At 40.5% G+C, this 27322-nt stretch overlaps 1 protein-coding gene across 4 annotated transcripts in view; it reads left to right on the forward strand.

Moving 5' to 3' along the window:
* Positions 1-27322, forward strand: part of TPR8 (Tetratricopeptide repeat (TPR)-like superfamily protein) — a 106849-nt gene that overhangs the window by 71572 nt on the left and 7955 nt on the right. For 3 of the 4 annotated variants that reach the window (XM_077379955.1, XM_077379880.1, XM_077379814.1), the window contains 2 exons: positions 1654-1720; positions 26661-26760. In XM_077379955.1, the coding sequence (XP_077236070.1) occupies positions 1654-1720; positions 26661-26760 (167 nt within the window). The remainder of the gene's footprint in view (positions 1-1653; positions 1721-26660; positions 26761-27322) is intronic. The other variant, XM_077380014.1, reaches the window with a different exon arrangement.

Here is a 27322-nt window from a genome sequence, read left to right on the forward strand (position 1 = left end):
AACTTCCATGTGGTCACGTTCATTTCTAAAAGTCATTAATAAGTTTTACATAGTATCCTCCTACACTCAAAAGGGTCCATAAATAGTCCTTGTAGTATCCTCCTATACTCAAAAGGGTCCATAAATAGTCCTTGTAGTTGACTCTTTCCAAAGCAGTTCAATAAAGAGTCCTTCGGGTGAATTCGTTCCCAAGATATTCAATGCCGAGTCCTTGAGGTGAACACTTTCCAAAGAGGTTCAACAAAGATCTTCCTCTCGGGGAACTCTTTCCAAAGTGGTTAACAAATCATCCTCCGTTGTGTGGACTCTTTCTACATGAATACAACACAGAGTTTCTAAATAGATACAACAAAGAGTTCCCTCCAGTTGGACTCTTCCAAATTCTTCAGTGAAGGAAAAACTCTGTCTCAACAATGACCACTTTCAAAGCTTGGACCCCTTATTAAGACAAGAACAGATCTGGACAGGTTTGATCCATAGATATTAAGTAGAAATACAAGAGAAAATCAATGCAAAAGGGGCAAAAATACCAAGATGGTGTTATTACTTTGGCACACCATTTTTAGTCATCAAAATGCAAAAAAAAAAAAACACTCCCCAAACAAAACTAAATCCTATTGTATGAATGATGGCCCCCATCAGCTCCTCAGACGTTTTTTCTTTGCTCGATCGAGATCTTATACTGACATTTGTGGAACCTGGCCTGCATCTGGTTCTCTCTCTCTCTCTCTCTCTCTCTCTCTCTTTATATATATATATATATATATGAGAAAACGGTTTCTACACACAAGTGTAGATAAGTTATCTACACACTAGATTAAAATACAGTGGAGGGCATATTGTTTGGGTGATCCAAACGATTCATTTGATTGGCCCTCACATAGATAGGGTGTCCACAAAAAATCAGCTCCATAGGATCATCCCAACCCTACAATTTGTGGAGGTAAAATGGACGTGTATAAACCTTCACAAATCTGTCCATTTTTTGCCTCCACGGTTCGAAGGGTTAGGATGATCCTATGGAGCTGATTTTTTGGGGACACCCTATCTATGTGAGGGCCAATCAAATGAATCGTTTGGATCACCCAAACAATATGCCCTCCACTGTATTTTAAGCTAGTGTGTAGATAAATTATCTACACTTGTGTGTAGAAACCGTTCTCTTTCTCTTTCTCTTTATATATATATATATATATATATATATATATATATATATATATATATATATATATATAATGTTTGAGATACTATGGTCTAGGGTCATAAGGCTTAGGTAAAAAAAAAAAAGATGTGGCATATGTATTGGCATGTGGGTCAATTTATGGATAACCCTACCATGTTTAGCCGGTGGGCCAAGTCTACCTGTCGTGGTGAGATTCCTTGTGTGAACTTAATGGCGTTGAATATGAGTGGTTTGCAATTATGGCCATTGACTTGGTTTGGTCCCACATGCCCAAACATATGCCACATGTCCGACATAGAAGCCAACCTAGTAAGACTTGGGGCTAGAGCATCTCGACCAACAGATGGTGTGGCCCATCTATTGTTTTATCTTTTATTAAATATGTTTATTAGTTTGCAAAGTTCTAATTGTAATTATTTTTGGTCCTATGATGTGGTAATTACTTGACAAGAATCATCTCACTTCGGCAGGAAGTGGAGAAATCTGGATGCAAAACGAGTAATTGTAATAGCCTGGCTGAAGCATTAAAATCACAAGGTACTCTTGCATTTTGGGGTCAACAGATGATGCCACTTTTTTTAGTGATTGAATACATTATAAGGTTCGAACCTTTATTTTTTTCTTCATCAAAATACATCTTTTTTCTTTTTTTCTTGAGAGACTACCTTGATAGTTATTGGTTTTTTACTATCCAACGTCATTGTCATGGATCTAGATTCTTGTTGCTGGAATTTCGCAGCGTAATGAAATTGTTAACTACAACATATTTGCATGTGTGTGTTTTCACGAGTGCATGTATCCTACGTGCATGTGTGTGCTTATAAGCTGTGATTGTGATCAATCCATGTTTCCCTAGGAGCCAACCGTCTTAATTATCCTTTCAACAATTTGAGTGGTGGAATGCTTCCTAGGTGATTCCCTTCAGTGAGTCATGGTATGGGTTTTACATCATGTATTGTTGTTGTGAACTTGTGATAGCGACCAATCCAGTTTTGCTGGGAGCCCACCGTCTTGAATAAGCATGAATTTAGATCGACACTAAAGCAGATTTTTGTCCTCTGGAGTCGGTTGATGTGGTTGTCAATGGTAAAACACTTAGGTTTGCATGTGAGAGGAGAGATTGTGGAAGCTCCTCTTTCCCTAGGTGAGCTGGATAGGCAAGGTGGATAGGCAAGTTGATCATGTCTCACTTGATCAGAAAATCCTCCGGGATGTGTAGCAAATTGGTAATAGGGAATTATTGGCAAGTTTGGGAATGACTTTGGACCAACGAGCTGGTGGCAAGGCATGTCCACGGTCATTGGAGGAAGTTTGTTTGCCCTACAATCAGTAGGGTCTCTGACCGAAGGATGGGATCCATGGGAAATCCAAATGGCATTTGGGGAGTGCCCATAACCTTGGGATTAATGATAATGATCAGAATGGTAGTCTTCGAATGCAAATGTAATCTAGTATGCGTCAAAGAAATCAAAGATTAGAAATCAATGCAAGAAGAAACAATGTGATAATTTGTGTTCGCATTTCCAAATATGTCCTTAACATTTACAGTTTTGGGCCCTCATGCTGCAGGATATGTGTTGAAACCTGGTTTGGGGGATCATCGTCAAGTCAAGTACCTATTGTCAAATTTGGTGGGAAACGGGTCACATTTGCTATGGTTTTTGTAGCCAGAAGAGGTCTGGTTTGTTAATTATTGCAACTAAGGAAAGATCCATAATTTTTTATTAAATAACTTATGAGGGATACTTTAGTAATTGCACTTTATTTATTTGCACGAAATGCACATGGAGGGGCATCAAACGTACGGTAAAGAAAGAGAGAGAGAGCAAGAGACACAAAGACTTTCGTTGTGATTGTGCTCTTTTTTATTGAGACTGTTAGGGTTTTCCCTATTTTCTTCCTCTTTAGCTTGATCTCCTTCTTGGATCCCTTATTTCATGTATTTTTTCTGCTCTTAGTTGGTAAACCTATCTACTCAATGATTTTGCTAGTCAAACCAGGTTTTTATTTATTTTTTCCATTTTTTCTTGGGGGAGGGGGGAGTAGTTTCAAGATTTGTGATAACTGATTGGAACTAGTTGGAATCTATGCTATGTTGCATTAGTATGCCTATGCGTGTTGGAATCCGACACGGGTATCGAGTGTCAGATTCGGCAAACCTCAATAAGAATGATTCGATTTTTTGGTCTAAATGGCCACAGCCACTCCTTATTAATATTTTAATCATTTCTCAATTTTTTTACACAATAATACGGCTATAAAAATTACTATACTGAATATTTTAATAGGTTAAGTAGATATACTATTTTATTTCCATTTAAGAAACTTAATATTAGGATGGGTAAAACTCAACATATGGTAGTTGCAAAGTTGCGGTAGTAGTGCTAAAAAACAACATATAAAAGAGATCTAGAAGTGTCTTAGAGAATCTTGAAGTATTGGACTCTGAGATGTGTCCGACACGGATTCTTTGCCCATTTAGAAGAATCCATATAACCAATGTTTAAAAACGTGGATGCAGCGCGAAACGTATCAAAGAAAAATCCTTGTTGACTCAACGCGGACGCTGCTGTCGCGGTTGAGTACTCGGTTGACGCAGTCATAACTCGGGAGATTCAAAGGAGTTTTTATTGACTCAGTAGGGCAAAACGCGGAACACAGATGTGGTGCGACAGGGAACACGGCCAACGTAAAAGGAGTTGACTTGGGGGAGTCAATGCGGGTGCGGTGGAGTTTTAAAACTATGCATGTAACAGTGAATCTATTTGGAAATCCTAGTATTATCGGGCAACCTGCCAATCAGCACACTTTCTGTGATGAGCCACTTGATGATTAGAATTATCGGGTTTTCTGCATGGAGGAGCACAATTCCTGCAGCATGGACATGACAGAAGAGCTGGGATTCACGTTGAAGTGGACACCTGATTTTTATTGAGAGGAACACAGAGAAAGTACTCGAGTGGCTGTCAAACTCAAGGGCTAGGAGTATGCGCGATGGCATTAAGTCCAAGTTGCTTGAGTTCACATGGGTGGGGACAACATGGGAGAAGATGATGAAGTTAATCTGGTCCCAATTTTTTGCCTACCAACCATAAAGGCATCTCTATCCAAGGTTTTAAATTTCGGACCCCACCGAAACCAAAATTTCAGCCGAAATCCCGAAATTTCGGTAATTTCGGCCAAAATTTGTTACATTTGGCCAATCTTGGATTTCGCCCATTTCGATTTCGGTCTTGGGCGAAATCCGAAATTTCGGGTTTCGGCCGAAATTTAACACCTTGTCTCTATCAACAATATAAAGAGCTATAGGAAGTGAATAAGATAGAGAACACATGATTGTTTCTTTAAGTAATGGTTTTTGTGAACAAGGTTGAGGCACAATCAAACAACTTTTAGGCTATGATTTCACAAGTGTCGCGTGTTGACATGGATACAGAGTGTCGGACACAGGAAACCCCCAAAATTAAAAATGGACACGGGTAAAATAGAAAATACATAATCATGATTTCTGGATACTGATTCTTGTGATTCGTGTGTCGAGTTTCGACACGGATACGAGGTGTCTGACATGGCTAAAAATCTAGAAATGGTGATACACCCATACATGTGCATACACATAAAATTACTGATCACTATCATAATTACAACAATATAAATACAGTATTCATTTAACAAACTTATAGATCTTAGGATTCTTTAACTATAATCTAAAACAAACATGAGATAATCAAATAACATTGTATTCATCAATTTAATCTAGCTCTCTTCTATCTCCAATATGTAGCAAGACTGATATGATACAGTGAATATAATGTAGAGAGGGAGACCAATATGATACAACGAATATAATGTTCGAATAACAGTTTGGTTAGGGTTTTAGGTTTAAGAAAGGGGATATAACAGCAAATATTAGAGCTAAAAGAAGATTTTGTTATAACAGAGGTAAAAACAATATTCAATAATAAAACAGAATGTCACTCTTGACACGGTACAAAAGCGTGTTGACGTGTCCACATTAAGTCCAACACTTCTCCCAGTACATTTAAAAGTGTCGAGTAGAGTGTGGACACGTGTGTCATGTCAGACATGACACGACACGTGTGTCTGCAATAAATTCAATGTGTCGGCTAAATCATAGCTTATAGGGTCTCTACAAGTGATAAGAGGAGGCATGTAAGCCATGGAAGAGGCGATGTAGCAACTTGCGGTTGCGAAGGTGCATTCCAAACCTATCGATCAAACCTAAAAGATTGTGGTAGAAGTCAAAGAGGAGGATCAACTAGAACTAGCATCATTTGTGATCCAATTGCATCTCAAGATGCCAGAAAAACATGTAATTGTTTATGATGTGGGGAACTAGGACATAAGTCCACCCGCCATGAAAACTTGCGGTTGCGAAGGTGCATTCCAAACCTATCGATCAGACCTAAAAGATTGTGGGAGAAGTCAAGGAGGATCAACTAGAACTAGCATCATTTGTGATCCATACCAGAAAAACATGTAATTGTTTATGATGTGGGAAAGTAGGACATAAGTCCACCCACCATGAAAAATCTAAAAATAAAAAGTGCAAAAAACCCATCTCATAAACAATGATGAAGTGGTAATGCAACAAAGAAGAAGTGGTGATCACCTATGAAGACATTGGGGATGTTGTTCTAGTTATCTGACATATCATGCTCACTCCCAAGTTGACGGATGGAGATTGACTGCGAAAAAATATCTTCGAACAAGGTGCACTAAAAGTGGGAAGCTTTGCAAGATGATTATTGATGGCAGAAGTTATGAGAATCTAGTCTCGCAAGAGATGATATCAAAATCATGGTTGAAGACGTAGGATGTGTTCCTTGCGCATCCAAATTGCAATAAGCCCCTAAATTTCATCCCCCCACTGTAAAAATGGTGGTTGTGCCCTCCACCACCTGTCTCAAAAAGTTCACGATTGCCATAGACGACATGGCGCATGCTTCTTGCCCAACTGTTTGCAGTCATTGGGGGCGTCAATTCTACTGGCTTGGATGGCAATATATTTTATGGAGAGGTGGGGATTGATTGGCATCACAAACAGAGAGGGGAATCTGAAGGCGAGGTGAGCAGATTAGGACCAAAGCAAGGTGAATGTTCACTATAGATTCAATAGTGTTTGGTTGTATTATGTTTGGAGCTACCAATCAAATTTAAGGAAATGTAATTGTAATCTATTAGAAATTGTGGATGGATTGTAATCAAAACTTCGATACACAATTTAAAGTGTTGGTGCACAAAAACACCATGCTAACCATTTTCATTGATGTTAAAAAAACGGTAATGAATCTAAGGTGAGTCATTAATGCTTAGTTTCATTTTCAATTAGAGAGAATTATAGAGATGAAGTTTGGTGTAGTGCCATGGATATGGAAGTTTTCCAATTATTGTTGGTTTGGCCATGGAAATATGACCAAAAAACCACCTATATGATGTGGAGAAGAGCAACTACCCTTATATGAGGATGGTAAAAAGGTTACTTTTGCCGCCTTGTGTGAAGAGGAGTTCCCTAAGTATTCTCAGGAGGGGCTGCAACAAAACTTCCTTAGATCAATTTGAAAGAATTAAAGAAAAGTGGCATATGCACTTGTTGTAAGTGAAGGGATGAAAGGACTCACACAATTCTGCTGGCTTGGAACCCCAAACCACCATAAAGGAATATGCGTGTGTTACACCTGGTGAGTTACTAATGTGTTGCCACCTATACAAGGGCATAAAGGACTTTGTGTGAAGAAGAGTTCTCCAAGTCTTCCCAGGAGGGGCTGCAACAAAACTTCCCTATGGTCAATTTGAAAGAATTAAAGAAAACTGAAGTGGCATATGCACCTGTAGTAGAGGGGATGAAAGGACTCACAAAATTCTATGGACTTGCCCAAACCACCATTAAGGAATATGCGTGTGTTATACCTGGTGAGTTACTGATGTGTTGCCACCTATACAGAGCAACCAACACCATATAGACCTAATACCGGAGTTATGAACTCACGATTGCCTTACCATTATAGAATGAGTGATAAAGAGCATGAGGTACTTCAAAGCAAAGTGGAGGAATTGATAAAGAAAAGATTTATTAGGGAGTTTATGGGCTCATGTGTGGTCCCAACATTATTGACACCAAAGAAAAGATGGATCACGTTGCATGTTTTGTAGATGTAGAGTGGTTATTAAGATAACTACCAAATATTGCTTCTTATTCCAATTTTTGACCACGTGTTAGATGTGATGTATGATGCAAACATAGTTGTTAACCCGTGACTCGACTTGTGACTCGATTTCTTAATTTTATGACCCGTGACTCGACTCGTGTTTCATAAGAGTTTTTGACAAGAACAAAAATTTAGTTGAAAAAAATATAATTATATATCAAAAGATGAAGCATGTAAAAAATATAACCCAATAGCTCATAAATAAATCACTAAGCAAAAAATATAAATAACTATATGCTTGTAACTTGTATGCACAAAAATAATTAAGTTCTAAGTTCCAACTTTTAAGTTTTCAACCATTAAAACAAACAAGAAAACCCAGGCCCAGCGACTCGATTCGGCTTGTACGAGTCTTATTTTTTTCGAGTCGACTCTCAGCGACTCGTTCGAGTCACCAGACGACTCGGAAGAGTCTTCAACAGAGGCGAGTCACCCATGTGAATCACCTCGAGCGCCCAACGACTCGATTCGACTTAGGAGTTGACTCTTACGAGTCGTAAGAGTTTGACAACTATGGATGCAAAAATGTTCTCTAAAATTGATTTAACGAATGATTATCATCAAATTCTAATATGTGAAGAAGATGAATGGAAAACCACATTCAAAATGAAAGACTGGGTGTTTATGTTGTTTGGTTTGTAAAACACATGAAGTACTTCTATGTGTTTGATGAACTGAGTGTTCAATCCATTTATTGGAAGCTTAGTGGTGATGTATTTCAGAAACAATTTTATGTGTTTGATGAACCGAGTGCTCAATCCATTCACTAGACGATTCATGGTGATGTATGTGAAAAAACATATTATTGTATTGCTAACAAAAATGCTCTCATGCGGCATCCATGTGAAGTATTGGAAAGTTTTTAAGAGCTGTATGTTTTTTTTTGAATGGTAGCTAAATTGTATTGCAGAGGAAAAGACCGAGATGGTCAATACATTGAAAAAACGAAAACAAAAGAAAGCAAGGCTAAAAAACAACAAAACGACATAAAAGCAAGGCTAAAAACAACAACAAAACGGAAATCTCTCTAGGCGGAAGAGAGTCAGACAACGCCAAAGATTCCTTAGAGACTCCTTCTCTGGCTAGACTATCTGCCTCCTTATTTGTAGAGCGACACACATTCTGAAACACCATAGAAGAAGAGCTAATCCAATCAAATATCTCATCATATAGCCTATCAAACCTCCAATAGGGGGTTTTTGCAAGCCCTTGAGCCAACGGATAACATTCATGGAGTCCCCTTCAACATAGGTTTTAAATTTCGGTTTCGGTGTCGGTTTCGGCCACAGCCGAAACTGGAATATTTCAGTTTCGGCCGAAATCATGTATAATCATGTAAAAAATATGATAATGATTTCATTTTAAAAAAATTTCAACTAAAATGCCTAAAATTTCGGTGTAGATTTCGGCGATTTAGGTGGAAATGTTAGCTATTTCGGTGGAAAAATCATAAATTTCGGTAACAGTTTTGCGAAATTTCGGAATTACGGTGAAATTTCGCCCGAATCTTGTAAAGAAACGATTTCAGGTAAACTTCATTTCGGCCGTGGCCGAACCAAAATATTTCGGCTTTTTCGTTTCAGCCAAAATTTAAAACCATGCTTCAACCACCACGTTATCTACACTAGGCGATCTCTAACCAACAATTTTATCCCTTGGTGAGCTGCACGCACTTCTGCTTCCGTGGCATCCACCACACCAACTGGACTTGCAAATGTTCAAATCACCTCCCCAAGCTCATTTCTCATGACCCCACTTACCTCGGCGGGGCCGTGATTCCCCAAGCTAGAACTGTCAAAATTGAGTTTCATGAAGCCCGGCAAAGGGGGCACCCACTCTTGCGCTACTTTTTATTTAATCTCCATACTACAACACACTTCTTTCCACCCTTCCCATAAGTCGTAGGCGGATACATATTTGAAGCTAGGGAATTACTTAACCCATGAGATTGTCAAACAGATAACTTTGTTAGGAAGGAAAGCCAAACCTTTTGAGATCCCTTTGAAAACTCTTGCATTTCTTTCTTTCCAAAGAACCCAAATGGTAGCTAAAAAAGACATTCCATATGATTTTCTCTTTTTTCTTCCACGGGACCACCGCCCATCCCAACAGGTAACATACAAGAGCTGCATGTTAATCTAAAGAAGTGCAATTTCATGATGGATAATTGTTGTTTTTGGGATATGTGATTATTGCCAGAGGCAACGGCTTGATGAGAGCAAGGTGCAAGCCGTCGAAGACATGACTCGCCTGCCTCTTCATGCGTAGGTGATGTTCATAGCATAACTGAATAAATGCAAATTGGATTTCTATCTACAGGAGTGTCCTCATTTGTCTTTAGTAATAAATTTGGGCCCAAGAGTCCTCAGTATAAGAGTCCACATTTGTCCTCAGAGATGAGTTGGGAGAGATTCTTTGGGCCCGTGTGGGGCCCATTGGGGTGGCGGACGCAACAAACCTAAGGTGTGTATTGTGCATCAAGGATTGGAGTTTATTTCGAAAGACCATCTCAATAATGTGGTAGTGGTAGGAGATTCATCTAATGTAATTCGGTGGCTAAAGGGATCTTAAAAACCTCCATGGAGATTTGATAGGTTGTCCGATGCTATGTCACAAATATCTCCGATATTTTCAAAATATAGCTTTTTTATCGCGAGATTTTGATAAAACGACAAAATCCCGAACTAATCCCGGGATTTTAAAAATATAGCGATATTTTCATTTTTATCATAAAATATCCCTATAATATCGCGATATTATCCCGATATTTTTATGATATTTTTATCTTATATTTTTCTTAAATTTAATCTTTTTATATATTTTTTAAATAATTTTATTTTCACCGTTTATTTCCCGATATAAACCCTAAAAAATTAATAAAAATTAATGTATCCCGAGATTTTCTGTTGCCGAGAAATTCCCGAGAATGACATTTGTGACATAGGTCCGATGAAATGTTCGATTGGGTGAACTCCATGGAGATTGTGTTTCATCAGGTTTGGCGCTCAGCCAGTTAGGTGGCGGATGGTTTACCAAGAGTTCTCAAGAATTCTCTAGCTCTCTACGACTTACTCCCACCATGATCATATTTACTTTCATTTCTTAGTTCTATTGTTTCCCTTTCATATATTGTACTTTGACCATCTCGGTCTTTTCTATTAATATATCTAGCTACCATTTTCAAATAAATAAATAAATTTGGGGCACAAAATAAAGTGTCGAATGATCTAGTAGAAGAGCCACATTGACTGATAATATGCTCATCAAAATCTCCAACATGTACAGTCCCAAAAACATTTATGAGGAATATGCTTCTTTTAAGGAGATTTTGGCTGGTTCAAGAAGGGGCAATGAGGTGACTATGTTATGCAAGGTAGTTTTCTTTTCCACAGAAACCAATTTTTACATTCCTAATTATTCAATGAAGGAGCGGATAATCTTTGAGGTACATGGTGGGGAGCTCACTTTGAACTTGACAAGACTTGAGATTATTGCTAGCAAATATCACTATTCCTAGGATCGATAGGATGTTGCACAAATAGTTGATGGGTGTTGGATATGCAAGTTATAAAGGGACAATCTCAAAATACGAGATTGTATAACACCATTTTCGCTACCGACGACACCATGGGAACAATGGTTTTTTCATACAAAGGGATCAAACTGGTGCTACAGAGAGCAAGAGTGGAATCGAACAAACCCTCCCATGCCATTTTAAGTAAAACACCCAAAAATGTGGAACAAGATTGCTAATGTGTGAAGAGGCTATTTGTTCGGTTCCACCCTCGGTACCCAACTCGGTTAGCATATCATTATTCTTGGAGGAAAAAAAACAGGAACAGGAGGTAACTCAAACCCTAAATAAATTTCTCAGTGATTTTTCTCTTTTTCACTAGATATCTTTCATGAACCAAAGTGAATTTCTCTTAACATCTCTTTCCGTGAATGAAAGTGAATTTCTCTTAACAGATCTGAAATCATCGACACTCCTAAAAGTCCCTGTTCCATTTTCTGTAGAGTATATATATTCTCTAAGCTCTAGCTCAGCCTGAGCTAGAGCTCAGAAACCATGCCCTCTATATTAGGAAAAGGTTTCTGAGCTCGAGCTCAGCCTAAGCTAGAGCTCAGAAACCACTACTACCATGGTTGAGTCATCCAACCCATTTAGTTTATAGGTTATGCGTAGGGTTATGGTTATGGGTTAAGGTTAGGGTTATGATTTCTGGAGGTTTAGAATGGATGGCTAGAAATTATGGTCCTATAGATCGGATGGTTAGGATTATGGTATGGAGCTGGTTTGTTAGGAACACCCTATCTTTGTGAGGTAGTGTAAAATGAATGGGTTGGATGAGTCAACTACTATGGGAGATGGTGTTCTAAGCTCTAGCTCAGCCTGAGCTAGAGCTACACACACACAGATCTCAATTCTTAAAAAAAAAAGTGAAAAAGAAAGAGACTACACGTTTACATAAATTCTTGCGAAAACAAGCTAAGGATCTCTTCAACGTCCCGATCATCTGCTTCATGGCCCTCTAAGATCTCGAGAACCCACTCAAAGACGATGACTTGACATGGAATTTTGAGCACGCCTTGCTGTTCATACGCATATTCCTAGGCTGATTTCTTAAGAAGCTACTGTTTAAGAACTTGGCATAGACGATGAATTGCTCCATCTCCTCGCCTACGGACACCGGAAGGTGCCCCTCAGTACATCTATGCCGGATCTCCACTATTTCCCTTTGTTTTGCTCGGATCGGTGATTCCTTTTGATGTTCGAGTCGTGTCAGAGGATTCCGTCAAGGAATCGACTACTCTCGATGACTGATGGATTACTTGCTTCATCATTTTCTTTAAAGAGAGAGAGGGTTGAAACAAAAGAGGGGAGAAGCGTGGAACACTATAAGGAAGATGTTTACATGGATTTTCTGTTGGGTTTTTTCCTCAATCCCAACGAGGTATGAACTTTATCATTGTGCTTGTTGATCATTTTTCTAAGATTTCACACTTTATTCTGTTCCGGTCACTAGGGAAATCGAGACATTTCGATTTTGGTACAAAATTTTGGCTGAAATCTTGTAAAATCACGGAAACATTTCGGTACAAATTCACAACTGAATTCCAGGAAAGATTCTTCACCAGTGGTTTTTCTTTTGATTTTTTTTTCTCGCTTTTTTTAAATATCTTAAAGGAATCTAATGTTCTTCTCTATTATGTGAGTGGAGTTGATTTTGTCTGGGTTCCTATCGAAATTTGTTTGTTTTTTTTATTTGAAAACTTGTATGTTTTGCATATTTTGACCGAAACATTAATGAAATCCTGAAATTTCCCGAAATTTCGGGCGAAATTCCGAAATTTCAGGCAAAATCTTGTACTTTTCGATTCCAAGTGGATTTCTTAAGGTAGCAGTTGAAATCGAAATATTTGGGGCGGAATGAAATGTTTCGGCTGAAATTTAAAACCATGAATGCAACCAAGATGTTGTACCTTCAAAAAAGTTCATGAATCTATATGAAATGCCAAAAATCAAAACGTATAATCACGACTCCAAATTTCTCATACTTTTGAAGGATTTTTATTGACTCAATTTGGATCCTGATTTGAATCTAGAAGAATTCTTACCACCTAGAAAAGACAACTGAACGATGGTGGTGAACTGGAGTTTGGGAAATCTTTTTTAAAAACCCTTGTAGATTAGAGGCCAAAGGGAAGGGACTCTATTCTTCCACAAGCTGGCTTCACATATACTATTCAACAAGTCACACTACCGGAAAGAACCCATTTGTGGTTGCGCATGGAAAGCAGCCAAGTCATTATTACAACTTGATTCCTGTTCCTAGCTCACAATGCAAGCAGGGAAGTGGAAGATATGAATAAACACCTGAAGAGTTGCACGAGGAAGTTAGTAAAGTGATTCATGACATAAATTCAACAAGGCTAAAGAAAGATGTTCTTTGTCGTCTGTTAGAAATATATAGGGGTATTATTGTCATTTCTGATATATTCATATAAATATAATCGTAAAGGTGGAGAGAAGTAAGCTCTCATATTCTCCCTTTTCTCTCTCGTATTCATTCTCTTCTTCTTCTCAATCTCTACAACCCTAGATATCAATCTAACATGGTATCAGAGCCATGCCATGTAGATCCACCCTAACTTCTCCTTCTTTAATCCCTAACTCTAATCTACCTCAACCCTAACCCTATTCCCTAACACAATCCTATGTTGTTACCGCCATCTCCCCTTCAACCCTCTGTGTGCCGTGAACCCCCAGCCCTATTCCCGGATAGCAAAAGTTCACATGTGATGGTCGGCCCAAAGTGGGACCACATGTGCCACATGCTTGCCAAGTGGGCCACACGTGCGGGGGAGTGTTAAAGTATAAAAGATAAATGACGCCTTTCTCCAACAGCTTAAGCTTTTGGAGAACTTGGTAAGTTAACAGGTTGATGGTTGGCTCGGGTTGATTGTTCGTATTGTTGGTTGTTTCTTTGTGGTGTGCCTATTGGTGGTAGTGGTGCTTTGATGGTTGATGTGATTATTGGTGGTGTGCTTTGGTGGTAGTGGTGCTTTCACGTATGTTGTTGCTCCTGGTTATTTGGGTTTGTGATTCAACTATTTTTCTAGTGACCTGATATTTTAGTGTTGGACATTTGGTTGGTTCTTCTTTACTGTTTTTCGGAGTCTATCCCATTCAGTAATTGTTTATAGAACCCACTGACACATCTTCGCTGCCGATGGCTTGCTTGAAAACTGATGGACTTTCTTCTTCTGCTATTAGTCCTCCTACTGGCTATTCCCATAAGGAGGCCCATCTTCAGATGACTTCAATTCGACTGAATGGGAAGAATTATCCTCCCTGGAGGTGAGCCGTTCGTTCTTGGTCGTGGCAAAGTACGTTTTCTTGAGCGTGCTCCTTCGCCCACCAAGGATCCCACCTTTGAGAAATGGGAACAAGAAGATGCTGTAGTGCGCTCTTTTCTTTGGTGGCAGCGAATATGATGTTTCTTGACTCCTCTAAAGAAGTCTGGGAGTATACTGCAACCTTGTATTCTGGTGCTGGTAATGTCACACGAATGTGTGACCTATTCTTTGATTGGTTAGGATTCCAGTGTGATGACATGTCCTTTCAGACCATTTCAGCTCTTATCAGTCTCTTTTTCAGCAGCTAGATTTACTCATGCCTTCTACAATAGATCCTGTTGCTCTTGCAAGACGTCAGGTGCTGCGCGTAGTTCGATATTTGGACTCTTTAGGGCCAGATTTCCTGCACTTTTGCCAGCAGATCTTTGGTTCTGGTACCCTGCCATCGCTTCAGGAGACTTTTTCTCGGGTCCGAAGTATGAGGGCTACTCCAACAACAAATAATCATCTTGATGGGTTTGCAGTTGTTACCTCTTATGGTACTGACCATGGCCGAGGATCTGGTCATGTTGGCCGTGGTGGTTGGGGTCGTGGCCGCGGTCGAGATGTTACTGGATGAGGCCGCGGGTCTAGATTTTGTACCCACTGTCGGTTGGAGCGACACAACATTGATTACTGTTATGACTTACATCCAGAGCTTCGTCCTTCGCGACCCACTGCTTCTGTCGCTACATCTGATGGCTCTGGTTCTGCTCTTGCTACCCTTGCCCATTTGGCTCCTGCCACTGTGCCCATTGCTGATCAGCTGGTAGTTAGTCGTGCTGAATATGAAGAACTCATACGCCTGCGTGATAGAGACAAGCAACTTGCTGCCACATTTGCCCAGCCAGGTAGCCCGTCTTGTTTTCTTTCTCGTCCATCCTCTGAATCATGGCTCATGGATTCAGGGGCGTCCCATCATATTACTTGTAATTTTCAACTTCTTACTTCCTTCTAGCCGGCACCTCCTACTGCACCTCTTAGGTTACATTAGCAGATGGGTCTACATCACCAGTCTCTGGGGTTGGTGTGGTGTCCATCTCTAATGGTTTTTCGTTATCATCTGTTCTTTATGTTCCTTTTTTCCAGTTAATCTAATATCGGTGCGCCACTTGACACAATCCTTGATTTGCTCTATTTCATTCTTTCCTTCTTCTTGCACTTCTCAGGATCTGAAGACTGGGACGAGGATTGGTTTGGGCCGTGAGATGGGTGGTTTATATTACCTTGATTCCGCACCTGCACTTCGTACCTCTGCTGGCGCTTATCAGTGGCATTGTTGTCCGGGTCATCCTCCTGCAGACAAATTATGGAAATCTCCTTTTATTACTAAGTCTATCGAGTCCTTTTCATGTGAGTCTTGTGAGTTAGGAAAGCACCATCGATTGTCTTTTCCTTCGCGTAGTGGTAGATGGTCGTCTAGACCTTTTGAGCCTATTCATTCCGATGTATGGGGTCCTGTATGAACTACTTCTTTATATGGTTATCGGTATTTTGTTATATTTTTCGATGATTTATCTCGTATTACATGGTTGTATCTTCTCAAAGAGCATTTTGATGTGTTTACTGCTTTTCGTAATTTTTATTTTGAAATTGATAATAAGTTTAAATGTTCTATATCTTATTTATGTACTGACAATGCCAAGGAGTATTTTTCTAGGAGTAGTGGTTTCAATCAATTTCTTGAATCTCGAAGTATTATTCATCAGTTTTCGTGTGCTTACTCTTTCCAGCAGAATGTGGTTGCCAAGCGCAAGATCAGATACCTTTTAGATATAACTCGCACCATCATGTTCCAAATGCGAATGCCGAAAGGATATTGGGGTGATGCCGTACTCACGGCATGTTATTTAGGGAATTGACTGTCATCTTCTATACTTTCTGACGAGACCCCATTCTTATTCCTTTATCATATAGGTAATCCTTTCCCTTTACTGCCTCGTGTGTTGGGATGTACTTGCTTCGTTCAGAAGTTGGGTAAGGGACTGGACAAGTTAGACCCTCGTTCTAAGAAATGTATCTTTTTGGGTTATTCATGGAATTAGAAAGGATACAAATGTTATAGTCCTAGCCTGCGCAAAACATTTGTTTCGGCAGATGTATCCTTTTTTGAGGGTACTCCCTATTTTTCAGACTCTCAGATTTCTCCTGTTGAGCAGCTGACTTTACTATTTACCTTCACCTGCTCCGGATGTTATTACCAATACTCTTGAGTCCTCTTCGGCTGAGCCTATGAACGATTCTTCATCTTCGGCTGAGCCGGTGCCAGATTCTTCGGAAGTTCCTACTATGCCTGCGCCAAAAGTGTACAGCCGTGGTACGAGATAGGTAGTTCTGCCTCCATCTCCTCAACCAGCCAGTCTTACTTCTCTGTCTAATAATCATACTTCATGTAATCCTCCTATTATCTCTGATTCTCCTATTGCTACTCGTACTCGTTCACGTACGACTACTAATCCTATTGCAAATTTTGTCTCTTATGAACATCTTTCACCCAATTTTCACTCATTTGTTTCCAGTGTTTCTTCTATTTCTATACCAAAATCAGTAACAGATGCAATGGCTCATCCTGGCTGGAGGGCTACCATGGATGCCGAGATGGATGCCCTACACTTAAATCGCACATGGCAACTTGTACCACTACCTTCTGGTGCGCAGACAGTTGGCTGTCAATGGGTATTTGTTATTAAGTATCAGCCTGATGGGAGGATTGAGCGCCTCAAAGCCACGCTAGTTGTGAAAGGTTATACTCAGACATTTGGTATAGATTATCAGGAAACATTTTCTCCAATAGCAAAAGTACCTTCTGTAAGAATACTGATCTCCATTGCAGTGAATCGTGGTTGGCCTCTTTATCAGTTAGACGTGAAGAATGTCTTTCTTCGTGGCGACCTCCCTGAAGTAGTTTACATGGAGCAACCTCTTGGGTATATTCCTCAGGGGGAGATGGGTTCATCAGTGTGTCGGCCTTCGGAAGGCAATCTATGGGTTGAAGCAATCTCCGAGGGCTTGGTTTGGTCGTTTCAGTGGTGCAGTTATGCGGTTTGGCATGACACAATGTTCAGTTGATCATTCTGTGTTTAGCCATCACTCCAGTACAGGATATGTTTTTTCTAATTGTTTATGTAGATGACATTGTTATTAGTGGAAATGATCAAAATGGGATACATAGGCTGGAGATCTTTCTTCAGGAAGAATTTGGACAAAGGACTTGGGTCGTCTCAGGCATTTTCTTGGAATTGAGGTGGCTCACTCTAAACGTAGTCTTTCCCTATCACAGAGAAAATATATTTTAGATATTCTAGAAGAGACAGACTCCATGGGAATAAAACCAGCATCTATTCCTATGGATCCGAATGTCAAACTTCTTCCTGAACAGGGAGACTTATTGGAAGATCCAGGTCAATACAGGAGACTAGTTGGAAAGTTGATTTATTTGACTGTTACTCGACCTGATATCTCATATGTTGTAGGAGTGGTCAGCCAGTTTATGAGCTCTCCTCGCACATCTAACTGGGCTGCAGTACTCCAGATTGTTTGATACTTGAAAGGCACACCAGGAAAACGATTATGCTTTAGGAAGAATGGACAAGAGATTATAGAGGGATTCATTGATGTTGATTGGGCAGGTTCTCCAGCAGATAGGATATCTACGAATGGTTACTGTACCTTCATTGGAGGTAATATGGTGTCTTGGAGAAGTAAAAAACAAGATATTGTGTCTAAATCTAGTGCAGAAGCCTAGTACAAAGCTATGTCCTATACTACTGGAGAGATAAGTTGCGTTCCTTGTCAGAGATTGGGTTTCCTCCTTCGGGACTATCACGGTTGTATTGTGATAACCGGTCAGCTATTTATATTGCCAACAATCCAGTTTTCCATGAGTGAACCAAGCATATTGAAGTGGACTATCACTTCATTTGCCAGAGAATCCAAAGAGGAGAGATTTGCACCATGATTACTAGGTTCACATATCAACTTGCTGATGTATTCACTCAAGCTGAAATGTATATATCATACATTCCTAGCTTGTTACATGCATCCTTTAATTTTGCAGGCCCTAACGCTTTGGTGAAGTAGACATATATAGGGGTATTATTGTCATTTTTTATATATATTCATATAAATATTATCGTAAAGGGTAAGAGAAGTAAGCTCTCGTATTCACTCTTCTTCTTCTCAATCTCTACAACCCTAGATATCAATCTAACATCGTCGACAAGTATTTGGAGGCAGGGAGATATGTTTTTTGGTGAAGGTAAGAAATCTCTCAAGCACACATCCTAAGTTGGGAACTCATCACATGGGGCCATAGAAGGTGTTGAAGTGAATCAATGACAATTGCTTATAAGATTGAGCCACCCGAGCACTTGGATATTGGAACACCTTTAATGTGAAACACCTCTTTTCTTATCATAGCATCATAGGGAATAAGATATCATTAGCATTCTTGAAGAACACATGGGAGATAGTAATGAAGATGTGGATTTTGATGAAAGAGTTACAAGACATTGCACCGATGACATTGGAGGTAAAGCCATGAACTCAAGGGTGAGTCTTTCCAAGGAGTGACCTATGCAAATGGAATCTCTTATGCATTAACGAAGTCAAAGAAGAATAAAGAGAAACAGAGCTGATTTGTGTGCCCAGTCCTAAAATCAAGCCTAACTTCTGGTTACTACTGTGGGCCCCATGTTGGAGCATTTGTGTTGTAACATGGGGTGGAGGATCATCATCAGGCCAATTGTGCACGGTTCAAATTTGTTGTGGGACGGGTCACGATTGCTATGACTTTGGTGGCTAGAAGAAGACTGGTTCTTTAGTTGTTGCCTGGAGGTAAGTTTGTTTTTTTGTGTACAAACTTTCTTCTTGCCGTTGTGGGGTGGGGTGGGGATGTTGTTATTTATTTGTACAAAAACTCATGAAGTGGTGAAACCTATGACTTATATATATGCGGGTGGGGCGGGGCGTGCGTGTGTGCAAAGGGACAAAACAACTAATAAATATCAATACATTACAGCTTTCAAGGAGGAAGAAAATAAAAAAGCTCTAGTTGTTCCCTAGCAACACCTTCCCTAGCTAACCTATTGACTTATATGTTAGCCAATCTTCTATCCAATGAGCAAATCTCCATGGAAAAATTTGATTCCCCTTCATTCATCTGATGGCGTTGAGGGAATCTCCCTCCACTATCGTACGATCAAGGAGGCTTCTGTTAATTATCCCGATCCCCTGAAGAACCACTCCGTGTCATTTGAATCTGTACTCCTTATAGGACCTGAGAAGGCCCACTTCATCTCTTCATTGTCTTCTCTTGTAGGTCTGGGCTGCCCCATGCTGGAGCCGTTGAAGTTAAGTTTGAAGCCACATATACTAGGTGGTGCCCAGTCTTGGGTAGGGGCTGACAGCTATTCACCACTACCACGTACTTCTCTCCACCCTCGCCACTAGTCGTAGGCAGACACAAATCTGAAGCATGGAAGGATCTTAACCCAGTATATAGTTAAAGCAATCACCTTTGAGAAGATAAATTGAGGAGTTTTAACCAAGCCTCTGATATCCATTCATTCCTCTCCTTCTGTAGAACGTATAGGATCTTTCCTTTTCTGCACCAAAGAACGGATGAACAACCCTCTAATAGATTGAAAAGTCTCACACGAAAACCCATTAGATGCCAAATCTTCTCAAGACTGTGCAGCACACTTCTTTGTTCAAGCTACAATGGAGGAACATATGGTCCACTATCTCACATAATGTGCATTGGTCGACAATGAACATGTTTCGGTCGCACATATGGTCCAATGTGAGAATTTTGTCGAGGAAGGTTGGCCATCCAATTGCACAAACTTTGTGTGGAGCTAGGACGCTTCTCTAGCGAGAAACAGGACTACAGAAGAAGATTCGATGCTAAATACCCAGAGGAATTCTAGGTCCAAGCCCTTTTGTATTTACCTGTCTTGATTAACGGGCCTCTAACACCTCTACTAATCTCGCCACTCTATACAGTTCTCTATCGAAGAAGTTCCTTCTAAAGGTAATCTTCCATGATAGATGATATCCCATTATCCCATTCTATCTCCACTCAAAACAATCCTTATCGAAAACCTCCTTGTCAACTGCTACTGCAAGCAAATCCAAGAATATATTCTTAAGTGTCACTTCTTGACGCCATTTGTCCTACGCTAAATTTGATCCATTCAATAAATTTCTTTTTTTGCCTCGAGATTTCCCTCCTAACTACCAACTACTGCATCTGAGATTATCATCAGGAATTGAATACCTCGGCCTATTCCAATACTTTCACTCGATGACTTTGGTTCATAATTTGTGTGTCTCTCCAAATCCCTATAATCACTACCCTAGTAGAGCATTGTTAACACCTTTTAGTCTTATGATACTTAGGCCTCCCGAGAAATCTCCTCTGAATTTGTTCAGTTCTTTTTTTTGTCCACACTCATAGGACATTTGTTGAACGAAGAATTGTATGTTTGCTAATACTGCTTTAATAAGAGTAATTCTCCCCCCTAAAGAAGCCAGGTTCCGCTATGATGTATCTAGCCTCTTCTCCATCCTCTCTACTATCGGATCCTAAGACCTCTTCTCTTAGACCTTCCTGCTCCTAAGGGACGAGCTAGATACGTTGTTGGGAAATGGTCCACTCTACATCCCAATATATATGTTCCAAGCTAGTGATCTCATCATCTGGTATATGAATGCCGTTGATTCTTGATTTGTAGAAGATAAGCCTTTTCCCAATCACAATCTCATAATATCAGAGTTTCGCCTTAAGGTTAATCACTTTGTCCACTTTTGGGGGACTAAAAACCAGTGTGTCGTCATTGAACTAAAGATGATAGGCCTCTAAGCGTTGATCACCTATGTCACGTGGAAACAGTTGAGCGCAACCCAATCTTCGCAGATAGTGTCATGGGGACACATTTGGTATTTCAGGCAATCAATGTCTAGGTAATTCTTTAGGGGTAGTCGCTAAGAGCACTTTTGACTCCTGGTTTAAAGGGTTGGTTGGGCAAACTCTTTAGGGGGAGTTGGTCCCGTGACATGCTGACTCCTCCCCCGATAGGGTCCAACAGGCGTGCGCTGGAACCTTGATGGTTTGCTAGTGGGTTGTGCAAGGACTTGCTTGTGCGTGCGAGGCACATAGCAGGAAATCACTTTGCAGCTCATGTGCGTGCCCTAAGGGAGCTTTGGGTGCGGACTGAGAGTTTTCCAAAGGGATGCTCCGGTTTCTTTGGTCGAGGACGAGGGCCAAAGACAATGCATGTTGGGTTGGGTTCCCACATGCGTTGCGTGAATGAATCGGTGCAGGGGGCTCGCTATACTACTTGCCTTTTGCACCTCGGTACGTCTTGTGGATAGGCCAATCTCTAGGTCTTCCATGAGTTCGTGCCGAGGCGACCTCGGTTGCCCCCGCGAGGTGCACACCTTGCAGATTAGTCCATGAGGCATCTTGCTTCTTTGATGACCAAACCTTTGTGCTTGGCGGATTGGGATGTGGCACAATGCTTCATTCCTTGGTGGGCTTCGACTATTCAGATGGTCCCTTGCTTCAAGAAGGTTGGAATTGCCTTGCAGGACCATGGTCCCCGCGTATTGATTCATGGCATTGGTCTATGTCTTGAATTGCAGGGTCGTTGGACGTGGCGGATTTGTGCGCGGCATTATCATGCCTCGTACTGGATGGACTTTGCATTGGGCTTCAAGGCCTGATGTTCGATGTACTCGCGATGCTGGCTGATCACGAGAGTGGGTTCAGAGTTGGTCTCGGCAAGTCTAAGCTCAGTAAGGTTTGGTGGCCGTGAGCAAAGTATCTAGGAGTGCATGTCAAGATCTTAACCAGGTAGCCTGTTGAACAACTTAGAGATTGTGTGCACATATGAAGCATCAAGAGGTGTTGGGCGTGTAGAGCCTTCAAAGGTTTTAAATTTCGGTTTCAGAATGCGTTTCGGTCCTCACCGAAACCGAAATTTTGGCGAAATCTTATACGCCAATTAAATAAATATTATATTTAGTATGAAATTTCGGTGTAATTTTGGTCCAAATTTCAAAATTTCAAAATAATTAGATAATCAAAGATTCTTGGGCTGAAATTTCGAAATTACCATAAAATTTAGGATTTCTATAAATTGTCTAACTTTTCTCTCTCATATCTCTCTCCACATAGAATTTCAATTACGGGTTACCGAGATTTTCGGGGATGGGAGGATTTTGTGGCTTTTGGAAAAGGAAGGTAGGAAGATTCTCCCTCTCTCTCTCTCTCCCAAACACGCGTAACGACTCTCTCTTCTCCTCTTAAACGTATAACTACTCTCTCTAACTCCTCTTCCACATATCCCCTTTCTCTCTACGTGTCCCTATCCATCTTCCACATATCCTAAGACTTAAGGTTTTGCAGTTATCGCAAGGAGAGATAAGGGAGAAGTGCTTTCGGAAATTTCAATCGAAATTTCGGCCGAAATTGATTGAAATTAAATAAAGTATCGTTTTGGCGAGTATTCATGATTTCGCTTTCGGTGCTGACCTAAATCCGAAATTTTGGATTTCAAAGCCTCGCATGGTTGAAGGCTGGCCTTAGCATACACGTATGTTGAGGTGCCGCACGGGTTATTTCGTTGCTATAACAAAAGGCCCGTGAAACCTATCACGAATCCTTCGATCAGCCCCTTAGTTCTCCCATTATCATTCATCCTACTAAGGGTTTCTACCACTATGACAAATAGGAAAGAGGGTAGGTGACTGCTCTGCCTTAAGCCTTAAACCTCTGGTTGACTCGAAGGATCATTTGGCAGAGCCATTCACCAAGATTGAGAAGCTCGCATAGGGGACACAATTCCATATCCAACTTGTATACTATTCCCCTATCCCCCTTTTAAAAGAAGAAGTCAACAACCTGATTTGCTATCAGTATACAATCTAAAATTTGCCTCTTTCTACAAATGGGGATTGGTTTTGAAGATTACCTTAGGCCTTACCTTCTTCAAATGCTCTCTACTAATACTTTGGCAAACACCTTATACATGCATCCCACTAGACTTATTAGACGAAAGTCTGCTATGTTCACAGCCCCTTTTACTTTGGGTATCAAAGCAATAAAAGTGGCTCTGATACCTCTATACTAGACCATCATAAAATCCTTAGAAGAATTTGACGATGTCCTCATTGACAAAGTCCCAGCAACTTTGAAAAAAAGGCTAAGCAGAAGCCGTTTGTGCCTGGGGCGCGATCTCTTCCCGACACAAAATCCCAGCTCCTATCTCCTCTTCGATAAAAGATTTCTCAAGGGATGTTATTTCTCTTTCGTCCAACTTATTGAACATCACCCCATACGATTTTAGGCAAAGACCACCCTCTGATGAGTAAAGGCCCCTATAGGAGTCTGCTATCTCCTTCACTATCACTTCATTTACCTCTCTGAATGTTCCATCCACCTGAAGAGAACTGATGCGATTCCCACTTCTTCTAGCAGTAGCAATTTAGTGAAATCTCTAGATTTTTGCCTCCATGAAATCTCTTCCTGTAACACCATGCAGTTATACTCTTTTAGAGACCCAATCTCCTCCACCTCCACTAAACTGGCACAATTCCTCTCATCCGCTCTAGAGATGTTATGAATTCTCACTACCAGCCATGCCTTTCTTGTAGCCCCCTCTCTTTTCCTACCTAAGTTCCACTCCTCTAACTTTGTTTTGATATAGCGGATAACCACATCAGCCGGGCCTGAAGGCACTACTTCCTTCCACCAACCTCCAATTGCTCCTCCATCTTAGGAATATCCAGCCATGCTAATTCAAACCGGAATGGAAAATGGCTCCATGACTCAAGTCTAGGGTCCAAAACAAGGGGCACTGATCCGAGAGCAAATCAGGCAAAGCCACCTGGCAAATATCAGGAAGAAGGGATGACCAAATGAGGGCAAATGAGGAATCTATCAATTCTAAGAATTTTTCGACCAGTTGAATTGGGCCCACACAAAGTCATATCTATAAGATTATTTCTACTAATGAAATCCTAGAAGGCCTGCTTATATTAGCTGGTTCTGCTGCACCCCACCCCTTCCTCAAACAATCAAATCTCGTTAAAGTCTCCCCCAATGCACCACGCTTTTGACCATTTGTTCCCCACCTCATCCATATCTACCCATAGCACTCTGTGATCTGCTCTCTGAATGGGCCCATAAATTCCTTTAAAAGTTCAGATTGACTGATCCTCTACCTTCTTAAATACTACCGATACCGTGTACCTGCCAATGAGAGACTCAATCATCTAAAAACACGGAGTCCCAAACAATAAGAACCACCCCCACCCCTAACCCCCCGGCTGAACCCACTGCATTTATAGTCACAAAATCCAAACATGACCTGCATCCCATATCTTTTATCATTGCCTGATTCATGCTGGCCATTTTTGTCTCCTGAAGGCATATAACTTCCGGTTTATGCTTGGCCATCAATCTATTTACTTGAGCCTTTTTCTCCAGGGAGCCCATCCCTCTTATGTTCCAAGATAATATCTTAATGGTAGTGCCTTTTGACGAGAATCATCTAGTTTTGAAGCCTCTGAGGGGTCTCTCATCTGCATTTCCCTTCATTCTGCCTGCTGGAATAAACCCCTAAGGTTATCTTCCAATCCCATATAGGATAGCCGTAGAACTTTGATCATTTCCATAACATGGTTCATGAACACATCATGAAGATCCAATATCGACCCTTTCCATGTAATTGAGGATGCAGTTGTGAATCTTTCTTCATCTACCTGTGACACTATGGTGAGCACCTTCCTGAGTTTATCTTCCTTCTCTTTCCACTGTTGCCTACTGGCCGTTCAAGTTCTTGCAGATCTTGTTCCTCCCCTTCACTCCCACTACCATAAGACTCAGAACTGCCCCTATCTGACTGGATTGGATTCCAGGGGTTTGAATCTAGATTTCCTCATTTTGGTATTGTAGCCTCGTAATTACGCATCTCAGCACCTGCAGCCTGGACTACACTTGCGATAGGATACAAACCAACAGGGATCACCAAAGGCAAAGGGGGTATACATGCGAGGATACGAGGTGACAGAAAGTCCACAACTGCTGCTTCTGCAGAGTCCTGAATCAGCCCGCCCTACTCTTTCATGGCTTGTTAGAGTGTAAGGGCCCGAGCTTGATAAGAACTCCAATGGCTCAGGCTAGTAGGTGTTTCTCTACTGATCATGGCTAATGGGAGCCCTGCATGTGACTTTCTTGGAGAGAAAATGGTGACTTTCTTGGCTGTCTTTTCTTCTCTTTTGAAATTGTTCGAGTTTACTGAATATCTCTTCCTCTTCCTCTTCAATTTTGATCTTCTTCTTATATCCATTGGTTGCGGGCTTGTTTTTCTTCTTTGATACTATGCATTATCTTCTCTCAGAAGAGCTATTAATTACCATAATCTACATGGACATGTGTGGTGGTTCGGTGTGGCCGTGTGGGTTGCTAGAGAGGATGGCAACTTTATGGGGAACAACTTTCGGTTGCTACGTGGAAGAGGAAAATCTGAAAAGGCAATTATAGGGAAGGGATTTTCAGAGTTTCTAATGGTTAGACCTGTCATACGGCTGAGGAGTTTGAGGGAATACAGAACCATATGAGGGATGAGGCTGGAGGAGGAAAATAGAAGGCTAAAGGCGAAATATTCATATCTGGAGGGGCAAAGTTGACCTGCAGTTATTAAACGGCCTGTTTATAGACAGTGCAAATTGTCTGCTGGTGATCCAATGATATGCAAATTGAAGCGTGCAAGCAATGGTGCATGGAATCAGACAAGATTCTTACTGAGAGGGGTGCATGCTAAAGTTTTATTTTGTAGAGATCTGGGTGTCGTTCAATGCCTTCAAACACCAGTCACAGCTGGAATACATTCAAAGATATTCAAATCTGGTCCCAACTAAAGTGACGCTGCTCGTAGAGGAAAGGGATCTGGAATTGCCAGGTACGTCTGCCTGTCTTCTCTTTTTTTTTTTCATTTGAGCCTGTGTGACAATCTGGAGAAAGAGATAGAGAGCCAGAATGGAATGCCAGGGGAGGTCGAGGAGAATTTAAGGTCCATTGGACGACATGAGGAATGGGAGATGCGAAATTAGCCATGGCAATGAGGAACAATACCATCCCATTCTTTGCTTATATATGTTTACATGTTGGTGTGGGTGTCTGGAATCTGGATGTCCTACGTAAGAGTTGATTCTCTGGTTTGCATTCTCATGTGACATTCAAACCATTAAAAAAAATTCTCATGTGACATTCAAGAATCTGCAGAAATATCATTTTACTATTTTAGTAGCTGCAAAAACTTGAGATTTTCTTTTTTCAGGTAATAAGGCCATGCATTCAAAGTTATACTCTGAAGCCATTGAGCTGTACACTTGCGCCATAGCACTCTGTCAGAATAATGCTGTATACTACTGTAACAGGTACATTGTGATGTTACTTATTAATTCCTACATTTGGAATAAAATCCAATGCTTAATCTTGTTGATATAAAGCCTTAGTGGTTGTAAAGGTATTGCAAAAGTCTTCTCAATATTACCATAATTAATGGAAAGGATAGAGAATTGAATCCTTTTGCATGCCCCATGTAGGAAAGATTATATACTGAGGGATTGAGCCCCTATCATGGATTGATAGTGCTTAATGCCAGATCCACGTGATTGAGGTTTCAATCCCGACTTACCTACCAAGAAAAATATCTTTTACAAAAAATCTATTATTCTTATATTTATATATCTTAGCAATTTGATATCCTAGACCTCATGAAAAGCCATGTCTTATACTCAGTTTCACCAATTTATAACAATGCATCCTTCTGCCACTAAGTACTGTAGTCCTTCTTGCTAATTCAGTAAAAATTCTGAATTTATTGAATACCTTTTGGAATGAGGACACTGTCTCATTCAGCAATGGTTATAAAGTGTTCATTACTCAGATTTATTTAATTCTAGTCACTAATTTTTAATGGCCTGATATTCTATACCT

This window comes from Tasmannia lanceolata, unplaced genomic scaffold, assembly GCF_043159265.1.
Source record: "Tasmannia lanceolata isolate RefF3 unplaced genomic scaffold, GAP_Taslan_0.1 ptg000002l, whole genome shotgun sequence".
Taxonomy (NCBI): domain Eukaryota; kingdom Viridiplantae; phylum Streptophyta; class Magnoliopsida; order Canellales; family Winteraceae; genus Tasmannia; species Tasmannia lanceolata.